This window comes from Nomascus leucogenys, chromosome 19 (genome assembly GCF_006542625.1).
Source record: "Nomascus leucogenys isolate Asia chromosome 19, Asia_NLE_v1, whole genome shotgun sequence".
NCBI lineage: Eukaryota > Metazoa > Chordata > Mammalia > Primates > Hylobatidae > Nomascus > Nomascus leucogenys.
Genome location: NC_044399.1, coordinates 11,101,425 through 11,122,314, shown reverse-complemented (window position 1 = coordinate 11,122,314; position 20,890 = coordinate 11,101,425). Strand labels below are relative to the sequence as shown.

General features: G+C 51.2%; 1 protein-coding gene across 2 annotated transcripts in view; it reads right to left on the bottom strand.

Annotated features, from left to right (window-relative positions):
* GREB1 (growth regulating estrogen receptor binding 1) overlaps positions 1 to 20,890 on the bottom strand; it is an 86,272-nt gene that overhangs the window by 41,448 nt on the left and 23,934 nt on the right. Inside the window, exons 6-15 of one of the 2 annotated variants that reach the window (XM_030800186.1) lie at positions 20,118 to 20,246; positions 15,865 to 15,978; positions 15,242 to 15,385; positions 12,216 to 12,401; positions 8,046 to 8,396; positions 5,789 to 5,917; positions 4,938 to 5,066; positions 3,325 to 3,522; positions 2,444 to 2,624; positions 303 to 498 (exon numbers count right to left, since the gene is read on the bottom strand). In XM_030800186.1, coding sequence (XP_030656046.1) covers positions 303 to 498; positions 2,444 to 2,624; positions 3,325 to 3,522; positions 4,938 to 5,066; positions 5,789 to 5,917; positions 8,046 to 8,396; positions 12,216 to 12,401; positions 15,242 to 15,385; positions 15,865 to 15,978; positions 20,118 to 20,246 — 1,757 coding nt within the window. The remainder of the gene's footprint in view (positions 1 to 302; positions 499 to 2,443; positions 2,625 to 3,324; positions 3,523 to 4,937; positions 5,067 to 5,788; positions 5,918 to 8,045; positions 8,397 to 12,215; positions 12,402 to 15,241; positions 15,386 to 15,864; positions 15,979 to 20,117; positions 20,247 to 20,890) is intronic. The other variant, XM_030800188.1, reaches the window with a different exon arrangement.

Sequence of the window (20,890 nt, the reverse complement as noted above, 5' to 3'; positions counted from 1 at the left end):
ATATCTCCATTCAATGCCATAGAACAAACATTCCGAATGCTACTCAGAAAGCTGCAGTCACCAGAGAAAATGTCCCACAAACTGCATTACATCTTCCGAGATGAGGAAGCCAACTGGCGCATTGCAGGAAGGTTACCAAAAAGACCAAGAAGGGTTTACACCTAACTCTGGGTTGAACCAAAGATCCAGGGAGCTGGAACCCATTATCCTCAACCACACTGGTCAAGGCTTTTACTAAATGTAATTTCTGCAAACCCATGTGTCATTGCTACACAAAGGCCCAGCAGCCCCATGGCACTCACATTACTGCAGGAGGCAGGCCAGTGGATCTCGTTGTAGGGGCTGATGAGGGTGTGCTGTGTCTGCAGTGCGTACGGGAAGGAGGTCACGTGAAGTGTCACAATGTTGGGGGCCTCCTTCACCTCCCTGCAGTTGAGCAATCGGTCCACCAATCCCACCGACGGGTCACTTTGAGAATAGAGGTTATGAACAGTGCTACTGAGGGAGGAAAAGACACAATCAGTGGAATTACTATATTGTTTTCTAATTTTGCAAGGTGAAGCAGTTGAAAAAATTTATAACTAACCCCCGACTTTACCAACAACTGAAGATTATGGCTCTGCCCATGACTAGGAACAGAGAAAAAAAAAGGCTGGACTTCAGGTAGCTCTCAGGGACTCTCCTGAGACTCGTTACTTAGGAAAAATGTGTCTGGGGTGGGACGGTAGTCAGAGAGGATTTCTTACAAGACACACACTCCTTCTACCCCAATCGGACAGTGATGTGTCCCCGGGAATGTTCCATGAATCATTTGTTCCTCTTTGGCCCCATCTGATTGTGTACTTATCTCCTTACACAGTCTTTCTGACCTTGAAATGATCCAGAAAAGATATAAAAGAGTAAATTCTATAGTCAGTTTAAAAGGCAGCAGGAAAGGATTGGGAAGCATTTTGGACAAGGGGTCTAGGAGACAGGCCCAGCTCTGCACTCCTCTGTGGGACAAAGGCCTTTGCATTCTCTCCTGTAAGTCTAGGAGATTAAAAAAAAAAAAAAAAATCAGTGCTTAACCCTTTGGATGGCAGGAGGCCACTCTGAGAAACCTACTCCCAAAATGCATATTCACAATATAGCTCTTTCTATAATTTCAGAATGTTCCAATTTCCCCCAAGCCCATACATGGATTCTGGATTGTAAACCCTTTACGAGGTCCTTCATGTCCTGACCAGCCTAACTAGCTATCTGTGGATCTGTGACAATCAAAGCCTTTCTCCATAACCTGGCCCAGGAGCCCCCTCCTTCCTCATCTACATCAGTGGAAATGTCTGAAGGTACAACCCCTAGGCCAGTCTCACGGAGATGACCAATCCCGGTAAACCACCAGAAATCCTGCCAGGAGCTTGGCTTGGCCCATCTGAAATTCATCTGGGTTTATGTTCATTTTAACTGAGTGAGTAAAATCACCCCTTAAGAAGGGCAGGCATCAGCCAGGTGCGGTGGCTCACGCCTGTAATCCCAGCACTTTGGGATGCCGAGGCGGGCGGATCATGAGGTCAGGAGATCGAGACCATCCTGGCTAACATGGTGAAACCCCGTCTCTACTAAAAATACAAAAAATTAGCCGGGCTTGGTGGCGGGCGCCTGTAGTCCCAGCTACTCAGGAGGCTGAGGCAGGAGAATGGTGTGAACCCGGGAGGCAGAGTTTGCAGTGAGCAGAGATCGTGCCACTGCACTCCAAGCCTGGGTGACAGAGTGAGACTCCGTCTCAAACAAACAAACAAAAATACAAAAACGAAAATAGCCGGGCGTGGCGATGGGTGACTGTAGTCCCAGCTATTCGGGAGGCTGAGGTGGGAGAATGGCGTGAACCCAGGAGGCTGAGCCTGCAGTGAGCCGAGATCGCACCACTGCACTCCAGCCTGGGCGACAGATTGAGACTCCATATCAAAAAAAAAAAAAAAAAAAAAAAAAAAAAAGAAGGGCAGGCATCAGTGGTGACCCACAGTACCGGAGCCCACGGAGCCTCTTTCAGGGAACAGCTAGGCTGAGCTACTCCTGCTAGGACCCTCTGCACCCCACACCAGCATGGCTCCTTGTTGCTGAGTGGACTACGAAAGAAACATACCAGACATCAGGCTGTGATTCGGGGTCTTGGCTCTGCCACTAACACCCTCCCACTCCACCCCGCCCTGTGACTCTGGGAGACATGCTGCCCTTCTCCAGCCCTTAAATACCACCATGGTAAATTTCAGAGGTCACACTAGATAATCCCTGAGATAACTTCCAGCTCAAGACTGTGGGAAACATCCATGGCATCTGCTTACAAACACCAAGCCCAAACATCATCCCTCTTTTCAGGATTTGTACCCTCAGCCCCTGGGAACATCCACATATATCATTTCAAAGAAGGAAAATGTCAACTTGTCATATATCAAGTCACTCTAACCTCACAAGATCCCAGTGTGCATGGTCATGGATTAGGACAAAAAGTGTATGTGGGTTCTGGAAGGAGTTTTGCAGAAAAGCCTTAAATTTTGTCTGTGCCTCCGCGTCTAGCTTCAGAACATACTGTTCCACCCTCTGCTTCGTCATGTGCTCCTTCTCCAGACCAAGCTCCAGCAAAACCCCTGCAACACAAAGAAAATACATCCGTAACTCCAAACATGCTCACTGGTTTTCATTCACTCAACAGACACCTGATGAGCAACTCCTATACAGAGGTCCTGAGCTAGACTCAGAGATGTGAGAGTGGGGAAAGGAAGGGAAAAAGCTCCCACACAGGTTACAGCTGCGTAACTGTCCTGCACAGGAGCTGGGGTGCAGGCAAGCCTTGGCTGTGTGTACAGCAGCCCTCCCGAGGGGCACCAGCTTCATGAAGCAGCTGATCCCAAGTGTGGTAAGACAGAGGGAACTGAAAGGTCCCGCCAGCAGCAAAATCCCTCTCTCAGTCTGAATGCCACAGTGCTATACATTACGCCACTAAAGAGTGAGTCCTTTCAGTGAAGACACTGGACATCTGTGTACTCTGTGGTTAAATATGATATCCTTGAAAGTACAAGGATATCAGTGACGCTAGATGGCAACACATGGTTAGGTCACTAGCCTGAGTGGGACATGGTGAAAGTTCAAGTTTTGGCTCTACCTTCAACAGATCCTAAAATCTTGGGCAAGTCACTGTCTCTGAACATCGGTTTCACAATCTATAAAACAAGAGCAGCAATACTTGCCCTATTCACTTTATAGCAAAGAACAGTATCAACACCCACACACGGATTTCGGCAGATCACAGCTTCTCCACACATGACTTCTCCCCAAAATGCCCCATACCTGAATGCCACACGTGGAACAGAGTCTGCTGGTAGGTCACTTCTGAGGGTGGAATGCAAATGAGAAAGTCCACCTTCTCAAAGGATCCCAGGTCCAGATTTTGGGTGCTGGAATCCGCAATGGAACACACATGGGAGAGGAGCTTCTGCGCTACCGCCAGCTGGAAGGGCCGGATGCTGTGTGGCTCCAGATGGTAACCTGGAACCAGAGCCCCAGGATGCCAGGTGAGCTCCAGGGCACATGGCTACTGCCAGGCCCTTGGCCAGAGAATCAGCGAGACCCGTCCAGGGGAGATGGCCCCATGCACAAAGCGATGAGGGAAAGGGGAATAACTCACGTTTATCAAGTCCCTGCTCTCAGCTAAGCAGTGGCGGGTGTGGGGGTAGCGATCATTTTATGCACCATCCTTCACTTAATAATAAAAGCAAGAACCAAGCATTTGGGGAGCACCGCGGAGGCAGTGGTCTCTTCTGCTTAGAGGGGACAAGGAGCCTATCCCAGGGGAGGTGACGCTGAGACTGGACTTTGGAAGAGGACTGCAAACTCTCCAGAAAAGAAAACTAACAGGACAGTCATTTAGTAACTCCGTATGAATAAAAAACAGCAGCAACAGACTCAGAGGCAGGAAATTGGCATAGAAAAATCTACCACCTCAGAGACAGTGATGGATGTGCAATTCAAGATTAAATGAGATTGTCATAATTAAAGATTGAATTTTAAATTAGGTATCAGGTCTACTGTGACACTAAAAAAAGTCTTGTCTTGTGGATGTGCCTCCGACATTGCTACCTCCAATCTGAGTCCTTGGATGCTGCCTCCCAGGCCAGACCCAGGCCCTCACCAGTGCCCTCTCATCACCCACCGAGCACACATGAGCCCTCTGCCCTCTCTCATGGTGCACACCTGTGCCCACTGGCACCTCTCACTGCACACAGCTATGCCCACTGCCCCATGTCACTGAGCATATCTGTGCCCCTGCCCACTCTCACGGTGCACACCTGCGCCCCCGCCCCTTCTCACTGTACACACCGGCGACCCTGCCCCCTCTCACGGTATACACCTGTACCCCCGCCCCCTCTCACTTTACACACCAGTGCCCCACCCCCTCTCACGGTATACACCTGCACCCCCACCCCCTCTCACTGTACAAACAAGTGCCCCACCCCCTCTCATGGTACACACCTGTGCCCCACCCCCTCTCACTGTACACACTGGTGCCCCCACCCCCTCTCACTGTACACACCGGTGCCCCCACCCCCTCCCACTGTACACACCTATGCCCCCACCCACTCTCGCTGTATACACCCGCACCCCCGCCCCCTCTTACTGTACACACTGGTGCCCCACCCCTCTCACTGTACACACTGGTGCCCCTACACCCCTCATGGTAAACACCTGTGCCCCCGCCCCCTCACTGTGCACACCTGTGTCCCCGCCCCCTCACTGTACACACCTGTGCCCCTGCCACCTCTCACTGTACACACCTGTGCCCCTGCCCCCTCACTGTGCACACCTGCACCATGGCCCTTCTGTGCACACCTGCGCCCACTGACCCTGCCCCTCACACTACTTTGTACCCCCTCCACCCTGGGAGATTCCTTTTCACCACTCACTTGTACACACCGGTGTCCCACTGACATCCAGGGATGCTGCTTTAGTGACAGAAGAGGCAGTGAGTGAGGAAGAAATATGGCCTTGATTTTCCTGGTGAAATTTGTCCAGCAAAATGTCAATGTCACCCTCTGCCCAAGACAGAATAAACAAATGGGTTTTTGATGTCAGTGAAATTCAGCAAACATCTACAGAGCAGTTAGTGTCAGGTACTGTCCTGAGGCCTGGAGTCATGAAGGTAAAGAGGACACGGCCCGTCCTGTCAAGAGGTCTCAGCCTAGTCAGGATGAGCTGCCAGAGTGAGCTCCCCCCACACAGACACAGCAGGTGCCAGGGCAGAAGGAAGAACAACATGGGAAAGGATGAAGGGGAAGGTCCCAAGCCCATCTGGAAAGCGAAGGGTCTGAGAAGCTTTCTAGGGGGACATGAGATGAGTCTGGAGGGGTGGGTAGCTAGGCAAACAAGGGAGAAGGATGCTCATAGCCCAGAGCATGCGGGATGCGGAACTCTTCAGCAAAATGGGAGACAGGGAAGAGAGGCCACCAAGGCTTGAAAGGTGGAGAGGAACAGGCACAAGGGCCTTGTGTACCCCACGAAGACAGAACCCACAAGGTGCCCTCCACCCCTCAGGAGAACTCTACCGCCCAAGCAGGAAGAGATGGCGAGCCAGAACCTGCGGCTGTCACTCAAGAAAAGAAAGGGGCAGAAATGCAAGTGCACAGAATGAGGGGCACTCTGCAGTGGAGGCCAGCCTTAGCGGGTCACAGGCAGGGTGGGGCAGAGATGACCTCCCCCGGCACTGATTACTGTCCTATTAACATACGCATGTGCACCTGTCTCACGACAAGCCTACCTGGACAGAGGGTGCTAAAGAACGCCCCCAGCGAGTCTACCTTCCCCGTAACCAGCTCGTAATTGACTTCCTTCTGGTACTCCGCAGGGGTGAGAAGGCTCTCGGAAAGAATCCGGGCTTGGTATTTTCCTGGAAAGCAAACAGATTTCACAGTACCCATTGTATCTTCCCTGCTTACTGGCTGTGTGGCCCTAGACTAGTCCCTTAACCCTTCTAGACTGACATTTCCCATCTGGAATCTGTGGCTAACAGCTGGATCTACCTCCCAGGCCTGCTGTCAGGCGACACAAGACAATGGTGCCTGACACATGGCAGAGGCTCAGGGTCTACTACTGCATGTCCCACTCACATCAAGGTAAAGAATTCATTAAAAAAAAAAAAAAAAAAGGCCAGGCACAGTGGCTCACGCCTGCAATCCCAGCACTTTGGGAGGCCAAGGCGGGCAGATCACAAGGTCAGGAGATCAAGACCATCCTGACTAACACGGTGAAACCCCATCTCTACTAAAAATACAAAAAAATTAGCCAGGAGTGGTGGCGGGCACCTTGTAGTCCCAGCTACTCAGGAGGCTGAGGCAGGAGAATGGTGTAAACTCGGGAGGCGGAGCTTGCAGTGAGCCGACATTGCATCACTACACTCCAGCCTGGGGAACAGAGTGAGACTCTGTCTCAAAAACAAACAAGCAACAACAACAAAAAACACAGAATGGGTTTAAGATTAAAGAACGTTCGTCGGGCACGGTGGCTCTTGCCTGTAATCTCAGCACTGTGGGACACTGAGGTGGGTGGATCACCTGAGGTCAGGAGTTTGAGACCAGCCTGGCCAACATGGTGAAACCCCATCTCTACTAAAAATACAAAAATTAGCTGGGCGTGGTGGTGCACGCCTGTGGTCCCAGCTACTCAGGAGGCTGAGGCAAAAGAATTACTTGAACTTGGGAGACGGAGGTAGCAGTGAGCTGAGACTGCACCACTGCATTCCAGCCCGGGCAACAGAGCAAGACTCCATCTCAAAAAAAAAGAAAAAACATGCTAAAAGACAACTCAGACTCTGTACTTAAAAAGTACATTAAACGCCAGGCACAGTGGCTCATGCCTGTAATCCCAGCACTTTGGGAGACTGAGGCGGGTGGATTGCTTGAGCCCAGGAGTTTGAGACCAGCCTGGGCAACATGGCAAAACCCTGTCTCTACAAAAGTACAAAACTGAGCTGGGTGTGGTGGTGCACACCTGTAGTAGTTCCAGCTACTCTGGATGGAGGCTGAGGCAACAGAATCACTTGAGCCCAGGAGCTCGATACTGCAATGAGCCAACATCTCGCCACTGCACTTCAGCCCAGGTGACAGAGCAAGACCCTGTCTCAAAAAAAGAGTGCATTAAATTCTGCACTTTTAAAGTAAATTTTACAAGGTCCAAAAAATTCCGGCCAAAAATGCACAACACTTGTGAAGATTTAAGCAGGCCAAGAAAGCTCACATGTTTGGTGTCTGCCTCCCCTACCTAAAAGAGCACTCCAGGCAGGTAGAGACTGCTCTGCTCCCTGTGGGCCCCCAGCCCCTAGAACAGTGGCTGCACATGTGGGGCCTCAACGGGTGTTTTTAAAATTAAATCAATTGGCCGGGCACAGTGGCTCACACCTGTAATCCCGGCACTTTGGGAGGCCTAGGCACGTGGATCACTTGAGCTCAGGAGTTCCAGACCAGCCTGGGCAACGTGATGAAACCCCAAAAAATACAAATTAGCTGGGCGTGGTCCCAGCTACTTGGGAGGCTGAGGTGGGAGAATCTCTTGAACCCAGGAGGTAGAGGTTATAATGAGCCAAGATCAGGCCACTGCACTCCAGCCTGGGCAAGAGAGTGAGACCTTGTCTCAAAAAATTAAATTAATTGGCTCCTGAACACAGACAACACAACAAGGTCATTGTTTTTTATCTCCGATAGATCGGTGAAGATACGGTGCCGGAGTTCCTGCTGTGAGTGACCACCCACGTGGTGGAGCCAGGTTTTCATCAGGGTCTTTCCACACTCCCAAGCTGACCCCAGGGCTAACCTCACCAGCCACTCACAGCAGGGATGAGATTGTAACTATGTCATTAGCCAAGGCTGCCTTCTGAAGCCAGTTACTGAGCACAAACCGCAGGTGCTCACTGCTGCTGCAAACCCGGGCCACCCTAGACAGAAAGGGAGAGAACCACCAAAGGGGGGGACCGGGAACGCCGTTCAGGGGGCTTCCCCGCAGCCGCGCGTCCCAGCGCTCACCGGTGACGGCGATGCAGGAGTCGATGGCCGCGCTGCGGCAGGCGCAGATGATGACCACGTAGTTGGTCTTGGCGAGCTTGCCCTCGACCAACAGCCGGAACATCTCGGAGAGGCCCTCGGCCAGGGAGTAGGCACACTCGATGACGTGCACACTGTCGTTGCAGGAGCTGGCGGCCAGGCTGGCCAGCCAGGGCAGCTGCGCGGAGGTCACGGGTGCTGCGGCGCTGGGCGCGGGCGGGAAGGGCTGCGGCGGCGCCTGCTGGTACTGCCGGATCTCGGTCACGTGCGACTCGCGCCAAGAGCGCAGGAAGATCTGCTCCAGGTCCTCCATCAAGGGCACCTGGTCCGCGGCTGCAACACAACGCGGGCGGAGGGCCTGCCACAAATGCCAGCAGCCGGGGACGCATCCGGGGACGCGCGGGTGCGGTGATGTGAAAGTACCCACCTAAGTTATTACTGTGAAATCGTATCACAGACGGCTGGAGCACGAGGGGAGGGCATAAAATCCGCCACAATCTAACCACCGTCCTAACAGAGCCACGCTATTTACGTGTATTTCTCTGTCTTTTTTTTCCATATGAAAGTTTTTTTTTAAATTATAAGATGATTTGTAAATTTATTTTTATTTTTAAGATTAAGCACCCTCTTTGACAATCCAGAAACACTCTTTGGCCACACACATCTAAAACAGTTAAAAGTGATTCCTCAATTTTCAATGACAAAGTAGGAAAAAAGAATATGTTCTCAAGCTGCAATTCAATTTTTCTGTCTTCTTTCTAAAAAAAAAAAAATCTTACTTTGCTACCAAGCCACTTACCAACTATAAGTTGGAAAGACAATTTTTCAAAAAGCCAACAAAACCCAGAAAAAGGAAGAAGTATCAATCCAAAATTATCACCCCAAACACTGCGGTTGTAAAAAAAAGTAGGAAGCCAAATTCTCATAGCTTGTTAGAGAAGGTCTTTAAAAAGAATTCAGAAAGGTAGGACTGGAACTACGGTGGTATAGATAGGTTACACTGTCCCTATGTGCATATACAGTGGTAAATGTGTAGAACATTCAGCCTGGGAATATAGGCTTTCTCCTACTCCAGGACAGGGAATAAAAACATGTGTTGCTGGAGTTAATATTAAAATTGTCCTTACAAATAGCTGCAATGATTGTCGGTATAAACTTTGGGTCTTGCATTCTTTCCTTAACGGTGACCCTATCATCAGTTTCAGTGCCATTTTCAGCCATCATAAAGAGTGCTGTTAGCATGTCCATAATGTCCCATCATATGTAAGCACCACCGTTTACTTAGCAAGGTCTCTATTATGGATTCTGTTACTTCTTCCAAATATTCACCTTTACAAATACCTCTGCAATGCATATCTTGACGTATAGAACGTTACTTCCTTTGCCTAAATTCTCAAAGGTAGATTTACAGAACCAGCTACTACATATCATCAGCTTGCTTCCAAAAGGCCAGAATGTGTCAGTTTACCAGGCGAACAGTGCATTTGACAAGTGCTGGTTTTACTGCACCTAAGCACCCCTGGGTACCATCATTTGGGTTATTAATTCAGAAAAAGATGACTTGATTTGTGATTTGCATGTCTTTGATGATGAGTGAGACTGAATACTTTTCAATATTTGTTTCCTCCTGGTATTTTCTCTTTTATGGATTGTCTGGTTTATACGTCCGGATTTCATATTTGATGTGCTGGAAGAAAGCGCACCAGGCTTCCATTTAGAAGGTGGGTCCCAGCCCAGCTCTACCCAGCACCAGCTGTGCGGCCCAGAGCTATCTCCTATGGTTTCCTGATGCATAACACGGGGTTCATGCCACCTGCTCTGTGGGCCGTGCCAGAATTTGATTAAATTAGCTTATATCTCCCTCTTTGATTGGATGCATTTAATCAGAATTCACTACTTGAATTAGCTAATCAAATTAGAATTTAATTAGATTAGCCATTATCTCTCCCTCATCTTTAAAAACTTTCCTTTGAGTCCCCATCTCCTTCCAGAACTAACCCCTACCCAGAGCTGTCTGCACGCACCATACTGTCTCTTCACCTCCAATCTCTCTAACCCACTCCAATATGACTTTTATCTCCAATCTTCGCATACATCATCATCAAGGTTGCCAACCGCTTCGCATGGCTAAACCCAATGGTCAGGGTCCAGTCTTCCCTCCGCTCAACTCCTAGCCACACTGGCACAGTTGGTCAGCCCCTCTCCTTGGGATCAGCCCCTCTCCTTGGGAATGCTTTTTTTCACTGCTTCTTATCAACATTCACCCATTCCTCAACTGTTCCCTCAACATAGGTTGGCAGACTATTGACTTCAGCTGCGGATGCTGTGGGGCATCTGGAAAAGGACTCACTGACCATGCCTGGCCTCATGGAGCTTACAACCTAGCTGGGAGAGACACACTTAAAGGGAACAATCACAGACCCTAATTGCTGGTGCCCTAAAGATAAAGGGCATAGGATAGGGGCCTGGAGGGCGGGAGCTGTCTTACACACAGTAACAAGGAGGCCTTGAGGAGGAGATGATGAGTGACCCGAAACCTGAAGGACATGCGGGAGCAAGCCACACAAATGTCTTTGGCAAGAGCACGTCACAGGGAAGGAACAGCAAGTGTGGGATGCCCAGGTGGGACCAAGGTTGCTGAGGCGGACAGCGGGCTGGGACAGAGCAAGCAGGTGGGACGAGGAGGCAGGCTGGGCCCCAGGGGAAGGGGTGGAGTGAGCACCTGATGGGAAGCCTCGGCAGGGCTCTGAGCGGGGAAGAGATGCAATCGGATTCCCAGTTCTCAGGGATGTGGGGAACAGGGCAAGAATGGTGCCCCGGTGAGGGGCAACCACAGAGAGGGTGAGCGAGGCTAGACTCAGGATGAAGCCGTGCTTACTGACGGACTGGTGGGGACTATGAGAAAGAGGGACAATGCTGGGTTTCCCAGATTCTCCACTGTCCTTTCCTTCCTTCCCACCCATTCCATCTCAGTCACCTCCTCTGGATCTCTGAAGATTGGAGGTCCCCAGGCTCAAACCTTGGCACTTTCCTCTCCTCGTAGCTACCCGCAGGTGGTCTCACAGCTTTAATATAAGTCATCTGTAAGCCAATGTGTCTTAAATGTATACCTAGAGCCTCAATCTCTCCTGGGACTCAAGGCCTGCCCATGCAAATGAACACAGGTGACCTGACTGTCTCGTGGGCATCTTGTACAAACTCATGCCAAGACAGAACTCAGGTTCATTGCCACCATTCACCTGGCTGCTCAGGCTAAAACCCAGGCCCCATCTGTTCCCACCCCCTTCAAAGGGATTTCCAGCAGGCCTTACCTTCAGAATAGCCCCTCCAGCTCACTGCTGCCACCCTCAGTGGTCCAAGCCACTGCGTGCCTTTAATAGGCAACAACTGACTCTTTCTCCATTTCCACCACTGCGTCTGCACCATCTGACTCCACATAGCAGTCAAGGTGGCGTTTTTAAAGTGAAACTCAGATCACCTCCATCCCCTGCCTAAAAATACTCCGGTGGCTTCAAAATGTGTCTACCATAGAATCACACTCTGGACAGGAGCCTGCCCCCTCTGCACACCTCTCACTCACACCCTCTCTCTGCTGCAGCTACGCTGGCCTCTCCAGTGACCGGGACACTCACTGCTCCTCCACCTCACAGCCCTCACCTGGCCTCCCTCTCTCCTCAGGGCCCCACCTGTCTTCATTCCTCAGATCATCACAAGGCTGACTCCTTCTCAGGGTCCAGGTCTCTATTCACAGAGGCCTTTCTTCATGACCCTAAACTGACCGCACACAAACACACACTAATGCATGCACCCATCTTTACCTGCCTGTTTTCCACTGGTTTATTCCTTCTCTCTCCCACTAGACTAGAATCGCCTCAAGGACAGGGTCTTTGCTCAATTCCCTGCTGTATCCCTGTGCCTAGAATGGCAGATAAAGAGTTCTGGAAATGTCTCCATCAACTTCAACCTACATTCAGCCCCCTAGTGTGGGGACGCCCACAGTGACCTCATGACGTCCTCCCAGTGGAGCCATAAGCTCTCCCCATGTATTTCAATTCCAGCAGCCCAAGTCAGCCCCCACAAGGGCCGAGGCCAGGTCTGTGCTCGGGCCGTGGCCCCTCCCTGCCACTGGGCCGGGAGGTGGAGGGGACTCACCCAGCTGGACCAGGTAGTAGACGGTAAGCAGGAGCTGCATCTCCTCGGAGATGGGCTGGATGGCAGAGGCGCCGTACTGCTCGTATGCCCGCGAGACAGACTGGGAATTCTGGTAGCACGTGTACAGGAGGGGGCTGACCACGACATCATTCAAGTTCCCACAGAGGTAAGGGAAGTTCCCGTGGCCTGCGGAGGAACGGCAGCAACTTGGCACCCGGTCTTGTGCACAGCTTACGGCCGTTCTCTGGGGGTGAGGGCATTGAAGGAGATAGGTGAGCTGTGCCAGGTCCCTCGAGTGCCCTGTCCTGGGAAGCCTTGCTCATTGAGTGCACCTGCTCACCCTCCTGGAGCCTAGGATGAGAGGAGTCACCTTTTCTAACCAATGGGGGGCTGTGCCACTTGCTGGTTCATTTCGTCGAATCCTCTTATTTTTTACAAGTGAGGGAGCTGAAGGGAGGGACTTGCCCAGAGCCAAGCAGCCGCCACCTGTCACTCCTCCAGCACCACCGATGGGACACCTTGTGGGCAGAGCACCTTCCAGAGCTTCACTGCGTGCTGCCTGCCAGGCCTTGCCTCCCTGACTCCAGGCAGGGAGGATTCTGCCCTGCATCCTCCCAGGGCTGTCTGGCAAGGTGAGTTGGGACAATATATCACCATAGAGACCAGAAGACTGAGTCATTCTTTTGTTTTTGTTTGTTTGTTTGTTTTGAGACAGTGCCTTGCTCTGTCCCTGGGCTGGAGTGCAATGGTGCGATCCCGGCTCACCGCAACCTCCACCTCCCAAGTTCAAGCGATTCTCCCACCTCAGCCTCCTGAGTAGCTGGGATTACAGGTGTGCATCACCACCACACCCGGCCAATTTTCATGTTTTTAGTAGAGACAAGGTTTCACCATGTTGCCCAGGCTGGTCTTGAACTTCTGACCTAAAGTGATCTACCTGCCTCAGCCTCTCAAAGTTCTGGGATTATAGGCAGGAGCCACCGTGCCCAGCCCATTAGAAGATTCATTCTGAGGACAGCCCTCAGAGGTGGAATTGCCTAGGTCAGGTTCAAATATCTTTCCACTATTCTTTAGCTACATGACGCTAAGCAAGAAGCTTAACTGCCCCAAACCTCAGTCTCCGCATTTGTAAAACCAGGTGAAGCTATCAAATCCTCTCGGGGCTGCTGAGCTCCCAACGGTGGCGTGTGTGTGTGTGTGTGTGTGTGTGTGTGTGTGTGTGTGTTATCTTGCACTCCGGGTACTCCATTTAGTCACCAAAAATATATTTTCTGACTTCGGCTGTGTGCTATGTGCAGATGTCCTGCTAGGCTTGGGGAGTAAAGCTGGTGCCTGGGGCACAGGTCATGTTCTCAAAGACATTGCTTCTCAAGGGCTTGCCAAACACCTGCTGGCCCCACCCAGAGCTTCTGATGCAGAACTGGGGCCTGATTCTGATTCCAGAATGGGTCCGTGAATTCACGTCTCTCATAAGCTCCGGGGCGATGCAGGTTCTGCCAGACCAGGGGCTACCATTTGGGTAGCACCGCTGACAAATATTGCGGTTGGCAAGAGGCAAGGTAAAGAGTTACTATAAAAGCAGGCATGTGACATTTGTCATAAAAGAGGGACAGAGAAGTGACAAGGGGGGCAGAGGAAAGGGAATCTAAGACAGCTTCATGGAGAAGGCACAGAGCTGAGTCTTAAGGCCTCAGGAGGGCTTGGACATACGGCTGTGGGGAACAGGGGTCAGGGAGACAAGGGCTTTACAGCGAGGGCTGCAGTGTAGACAGAGAGGCGGTGGAGGGAACAGAGCACACCTGAGAACTGAGAGGACAGTCTCTATTCTGAGATTGTTCATGTGAGACGTAGGCTTGCTGGGCTTTCTTTTCTGAGGTTCCTGGCTCAAAGCAGAGGCAGGTGACGCCCTGCCTGCACCTCCAAGCCTTGCACCCTGTCCCAGCTCTGTTTCCTGAGCACCGTGTTCTTCGGGGCTACCACAGACACATCATGGCCACATAAAAAAGTACATGCAACATGACTGAAAGAATGTTGGTCTTCATTTGAGGTAGACAGTGAAGCCCAGTGGAACTGCCTCGGTCATTGGTCCTGCATCACACTAAGGTCAAAACTCAGAGTTGCACTCTACTTCCTGAATGCCCTGTCCAGTTTTTGTTTTTTAGGAAAAAGACATGCTCTTTCTTATTTCTTAATTAACAGTAGGGTGCTCCTCCTACTTTCCTATAGTTCTCGCTCCTCTATCTATAAGCATGATACCAAATGCAATAATAACGTATTTAAGAGGGGCCCGCATGCATGGTGTGTGTGCATGGTGTGTGTGTGCCATGCCCACATGTGTATGTATGTGTGTGTTGCCATGTGCCAGCCGTTCTGGTGCCTACAATCACCAGCCAAGCCCTGCTGAATCCCCCCAGGGTTTCCCATTGCAACGTCCCCAGCTTCATCAAGGAGATTTATTCAGCTGAGCCAAAAGTCTACCCCCACGTAGCATACGTTAGCCCGCTGCACAAAACAGATCAAATCTAATCTTGTTCGATGCTTCTACAGTGGTGGCCACGGCTATCTTTGCTCAACCAAAGTAGATTTCATAGTCAAAAAAAACTAGTGGCGTGGGTGACAACAGGAGACAACCCACCAGCGCGGGGCTCCCGCAGCCAGGGAGTGATTTGTTTTTTCCTAATCCTTGGCACTCAGCACCAGGCCTGGGACCATGGCAGAAGCTCAATGAAGCTCAGCAAACGAAGGAAAGAATGAGTGAACAGGCAAATAGACTTCATGGCAGGGAATCATTTCACCTGCACCCACTGTGGGAAGCTGTGACAAGTTCCGTCATTCTTGGCATCTGATCAGGGGCTGAACTAGTGACTGGCTCTGCTTTGTTCTTTCCTTGACCTGGAAAGCGTTTTAGGTTTGTCTCAGGAGGATACCCTTGGAGTCAGACCGGGATGAGGTCTCGCTTTTGCCTGTTTCTCATGCCTTCCTTTAGGTTCTCCCATCCCCATGACTCGGTGCACTGCTGTACTTGCCTTTAAATATCACTGGCTTGGCCTTGCATATTTTCAGCAAGTTGTCAGGAACAGACACTGGTTCTCCAGAGGCCACCACTGGAACGGTGACTGAAGCTGGTCCCACCAAGCCAACCTGGGGCACGCAGGACATGCCTGTGCTTTCTAGGAACACCCAAGAATATTAGTAAAAACATCAGACAAGGCATCCACCTCTCACACACCTGACATCAGGCCAGCCAGCAAATCTGCTACCCCCTGACCAACATCCCTGATTACAGGAGCATCAAAGTCTTAGAGTCACAGATTCCAAGGTCCTTTAAGTTCATTCTGTCCATCCTTCCCCCAAGTGGTTCAGTCTCCTCTTCCATATCCCTGCCACGTCATAAACAGCCCCTTTTAAAATTTCCCGAGGATCAGAGAACTCACTATCATACACGGATCCTAGACCTTGCAAAGCAATTTTAACATGTGAGAAAGAGGTCTTTTGTTACACCAAACTCTGCCTCCTTAGAACTCCCTCAACAGTACACATGCACATTCACACTCGTGCGCGCACACACACGCACACATACACACAACTGGCAGCAGCACTACCACCAGTACCCAAGTCTGGAATTCTGGGCAAGGCTGCCATCACTTACCATATTTAGCTCTGTTCCCACCACCTTGGGGGCAGCCACCATCTGGAGCTGATGGAGATTCTGGAGACCACCCTTTGTGGCGTTTTTTGGGGGGCCCGGAGTTTGACAAGATACCTAGACAACATTCAGAGTGTGGATTAGGCTATCACCAGGACAGGGTTCCAATAAAACTTATGCTTTGTTTGGAGAACAATGATCTGTTTTGTTTTGTTTTTCTAATCACAGATTCACGTGGGTTTTAAGGACCTAGTGAAATATCTAGGCCTAAGGAAATGTCAATTTTTGTAAATGTTTCATTCCAAAGTTGTGTATGTGTCTAAACGATCTCTCTCTGAGCCCGAGCTCCTTCATCTTTAAAATAGGACACTAAACCCTACTCTGAAAGGTGGTTTGATCAGGACTAAAGAGAATGTATGTAGAGTGCTTTGTGCAACGAATTGCGGGGAGCTTGGACCCAATAAGGTAGCCAGAATTACCCACATCATCATCATCTTCACCACCATCATTACTGTTATCAACATATTCCAATACACTTCTGAAGGGCTAGAAGAGAGAAATACGTTTCTGCGGACAGGCGGCGGCAGCATTTGATCCACCACCACTGCTCCACCGCTTGGGGGCAGTACTGATCCACCTGTGCTCCCCTCCCTGCCCCAGCCTGGAAAGCTAATTTCAGTCAAAAAAATCAAGTACAGAGCAGCGCACCCACTCCAATGAGTCATCCCCGCCCACTCTAGACAACAGCATGCTCATGACTCAAACTATCTTCGTGAATGGTTCAAAATATCAAGAATTGGTTTCCATAGTTTCTTGACTAACCAGACACAAAATTTCCCCTACATGCAGAGATTCATGTCTCAACCTCAACTGTACATTAAACTCAACTGGGAAACTTTTAAAACTCTGTCTGGATGCAATCTCATCCCAGGCAAACCAGAAGCCCAGCATGGGAGTGGGACCCAGACATCCCAATATCTCAACGCTTCTTCTTGATTCTAACGCACAGCCCGGATGGAGAAACGCCAATTAGAGCAATGGTTCTCCAGGTGTGACCCGAGGCACTGCACAGAACCCGCATGAGCCTATTGAACCTGTGCCTACTAAACCTGTGTGTCCCTGGGCCCTGCCTTGACCTCCAGAATCACATCTCTGGAAACGACAGTAAAAAACACCATCCTTTGTAAGCCAGCCTGGTGATTTTTTTTTTTTTTTTTTTCCGAGACGGAGTGTCGCTGTTGTTGCCCAGGCTGGAGTGCAGTGGCGCAATCTCGGCTCACTGCAACCTCTCCCTCCTGAGTTCAAGCGATTCTCCTGCCTCAGTCTCCCAAGTAGCTGGGATTACAAGCGCGCACCACCACACCCGGCCAATTTTTGTATTTAGTAGAGACGGGGTTTCACCGTGTTGGTCAGGCTGGTCTCGAACTCCTGACCTCAGGTGATCCGCCCGCTCAGCCTCCCAAAGTGCTGAGATTATAGGTGTCAACCAATGCACCCGACCAGCCTGGTAATTCTTAAGCACGCTTTAGGGTGAGAATCATTGCTTTAGAGTCCCTAAAGAGTAAACAAAAAAATATTATCACTTCATTTGACTGACTGAAAGTAAACAAAAAGTTAAAAGCATAAAGTACTTTGTTTACAAAGAGCTTTCAAACCCGTGGGCTCCTTTGGCCCTCCCAACAACCACTGACGCAGCTGCTGTTTTCCTCCTTCCTGTTTGCAGGGATGAGGCCTTTGACTCTGCAAACATCTGTCCCCAGTTGCCATGGGAGACTGGGAGACCCCCCACAGAGGCTAAGCAGCCAGCTCCTCTAAAAGCTCCACTGAACGACCAAAGGGGACAGGGCTTGGAATTGGATCTCAGTAAGGAATGAAGAAACGCAGATGTTTTCTCACCTTGGGAAGATAACCCTATAAATAGCTCTAAGTAGACCCTAAGCCCATGAGCTCTTCCCAAATGATGTCACCAGGATCTGCTCCCATGGTACCAATGCGCATCAACTATTTCTCAGAATGTCTCTTGGGGAGGTACTATTTGGCATTTTTTGGAGATGATTCATTATGTAGCCCGCTTGCTGCAGGACACTGTGCATCCTGCCCACTCTGTCCCAGCACCAAATGCCCGTAAGACCCTGGACCTGGGACAACAAATCCATCCTCTACCAGAACATTTCCTAACCCCGCCCCCAGGGGGCAGCACTTCTCCATTGCGAACCAGTGAGTGACAGGACTCCAGGCTTCAGTAAACTCCTTGTGGTATTAGAGGCCGTTTCTTAAAAATTGATTTTGAGCTCTCTCCCCAGAGCTGAGGAGAAGGCCCAGGAACTCCAACACTTCAGCTGTGCTCATCGCAACTCAACCCAGCCAGTGTCATGCCCTCTGGCTGGGCTCCCCAGCAGCTGGTGCCAGGGGCTCCAAGATGCACACGACCACGGCGCTGCCCTCGGGAACTGCACAGCGCCGAGGCCCCGATGGCCACATGTGGCTGCGGGACTGAGCCTGGGACGGCTGGGAGCCCCGGGCGCTCACAGGGAGCCCTCCTGCACGGAGCAGGTGCCCCCAGAACTAAGCTCAGAAAGGCGATTTAATCGGTGGGTGAAGAGAGCAGCCCAGAGCCAGGACGCAGGCACAGAGCATGGAGACAGGAGGATGGGGCCATGGGGGTGGGGGGGCTCAACTGCCCAGGGCAGCCCAAATAGCAGGGAATGAGGTTCGGCAGGTGGGCTGGGTCCAGATTCTGGAAAGGCTCGAGTGTTCCCCTAGGCAATTTGGCGGAGCTCCATCTCCCACAGCCCTCCATGGAGCGTGGCAAGGAAAATGCAGTCAGTCCCACACAGAAGGCTTCCCAAGGCCACCTTCCCAGGTTCCCGGGCTGAGGGAGGCCCTCATCTCCCTGCTGTTCAGGGTGGAAGCTGGGGGTCCACAGACAGCCCAGAAGGGAGGCCGCAGCAGCGTGGCATCCCCAGCATCCTCATCCCCAGAGGTCCAGCTCTGCAGCCACAGGGCTGCCCCCAAATGCAGCACCCAGCAGAGAAGCAGCAGTCCCTGGATGAAAGCAGGAGGCTGCCTGGCGCTAGGCTGCTGTGGAGGACGGGACTCGGCTACTGCCTGGGACTTGGCTGCTGTGGGTTTCGGACTCCAGGATGGAGGCGCTGGTTGGGAGGCCTCGGATTGTGTTCAGAAACTACATTTGCCCCTTCAGGGAAGAGTTAGACAATTCACAAGATTTTCACCAGGGAGGCCCTCCACCAGCACAGTGGAGTGGGAGCATGGAGACCTGGCCTTGCCTCTCTGACCTCTGTCTCCTCCTCTGTCAAACAGCGCTGGCCTAGATGGTTTCTAAGGGCTCCTCCAGTTTGATGTCTTAGATCTTCAAATCCAATTTAGCTGAGTGCATGATGGAGGAAAGAAAAGACGAGAATGGCTTATGATGTGGCTCCAGATGAGCATGGTGGGGAGAGCACTGGACTGGGAGTCCACGAGCAGGTCCCCAGGTTGCTCCGCCCATTCACAGCTCCCTCAAACCCTCCTCTGGCAGGAGGTCTGCTCAGCCCCTTCACTCACCTCTCTCATCCACATCCTCACCTCCTCATCCCTCTTTGCTCCCTTTGTCCCTTTCCATCTCTACATGATGCTTCCCCAGCCTCTAAGTTGCAGCTCAGTTATCACCTCCTCCAGGAAGCCTTTCCTGAACAGACTAGCCTCAGCAATGATGCTGATTTGGATGAGAACAGCCGGTACCAATTAGTGAGCTGCCAGATGTGCTCTGACCTTTCATACAGCACCTCATCCCTCTTAACAACCCTTGGAGCAGAATTCTCATCTCCAGATGAAGAGACATTTATTGAGACTTGGCCAAGGTCCCCTGACTAACAAGAGACAGCGGTAGATTTTGAATTCATATTTTTCTGATTGAGAAGCCCATGTTCTTCCCCAACAACACACTGTCCACTATTGCTCCAAAATTCTACCATCCTCCAGCTGTGCAGCCATAGGACAGGTCACTCGCCGTCACCACAGGTGTCTCACTGCTCCTTGGCACACACGATAACTCCCAAGTGTCACTCATACAGCACCAGGACCTGGGCCTAGACCCACGGACTCAGGAGGCACCTGTGGTCCTGGCCTGACTCTCATGGAAGCCACACCAGACTCCAGGAGGCTCAGCGGCCCCAGCCCAGCAGCTCCCACGCCCCCTCTGGCCTTGGCCCAGAGAAGAGCAGGATCCCCAGGACGGCCAGGACAGGCAGAGCTACCTAAAGCCGATGGTCGCGGCAGGGCCAACCCGTTATTCTTTGCCAGTTGTTGGCACTTCGGGGAATCTTTGCCGTTGAAAACAGCCGGACCCATTGCTGCGCTTAGTGAGGGGTGATCAGAAGCTGGTCCTGAAAACAGATAGAAGGCAAAGAGGAGGGTCAGTTCACAAGAATGCCCTGGGAGCCAGGCAAGGAGGAAATCATTTTCCTTGCAGTTTCACAAACTAGCTTTTCCCCAGCAAGTCTCATCAGGAGGTCAGAATTCCCAACAGTGATTCTCCTACACTGAGAAGATACATGCAGACACATGCATACACACACACCCGTGCACGTGCACACACATACACGCTTCTGCCTACACACAAGCATACACATGCACAAACATGTACACACACACACATGCACAAACACATGCCTATATACATGCACACCCAGGAACATGCACCCTCCTGCTCACACCCCATTGGACACACAGCCTGAGTTAAAGAAGGACCAGGGGACTTCCTGAATTCCAGGACCACACCTGAAACTGTTCTGCTTCCTTCTACCTTCTCTCTCAAGACCTCTGGTTGATATGGTTTGGCTGTGTCCCTGCCCAAATCCCACTTTGAATTGCAGCTCCCATAATCCCCCTGTGTCATGGGAGAGACCTGGTGGGAGGTAATTGAATCATGGGGGTGGTTTCCCCCATACCGTTCTCGTGATAGTGAAGAAGTCTCACGAGACCCGATGGTTTTATAAAGGGCAGTTCCCCTGCACATGCTCTCTTGCCT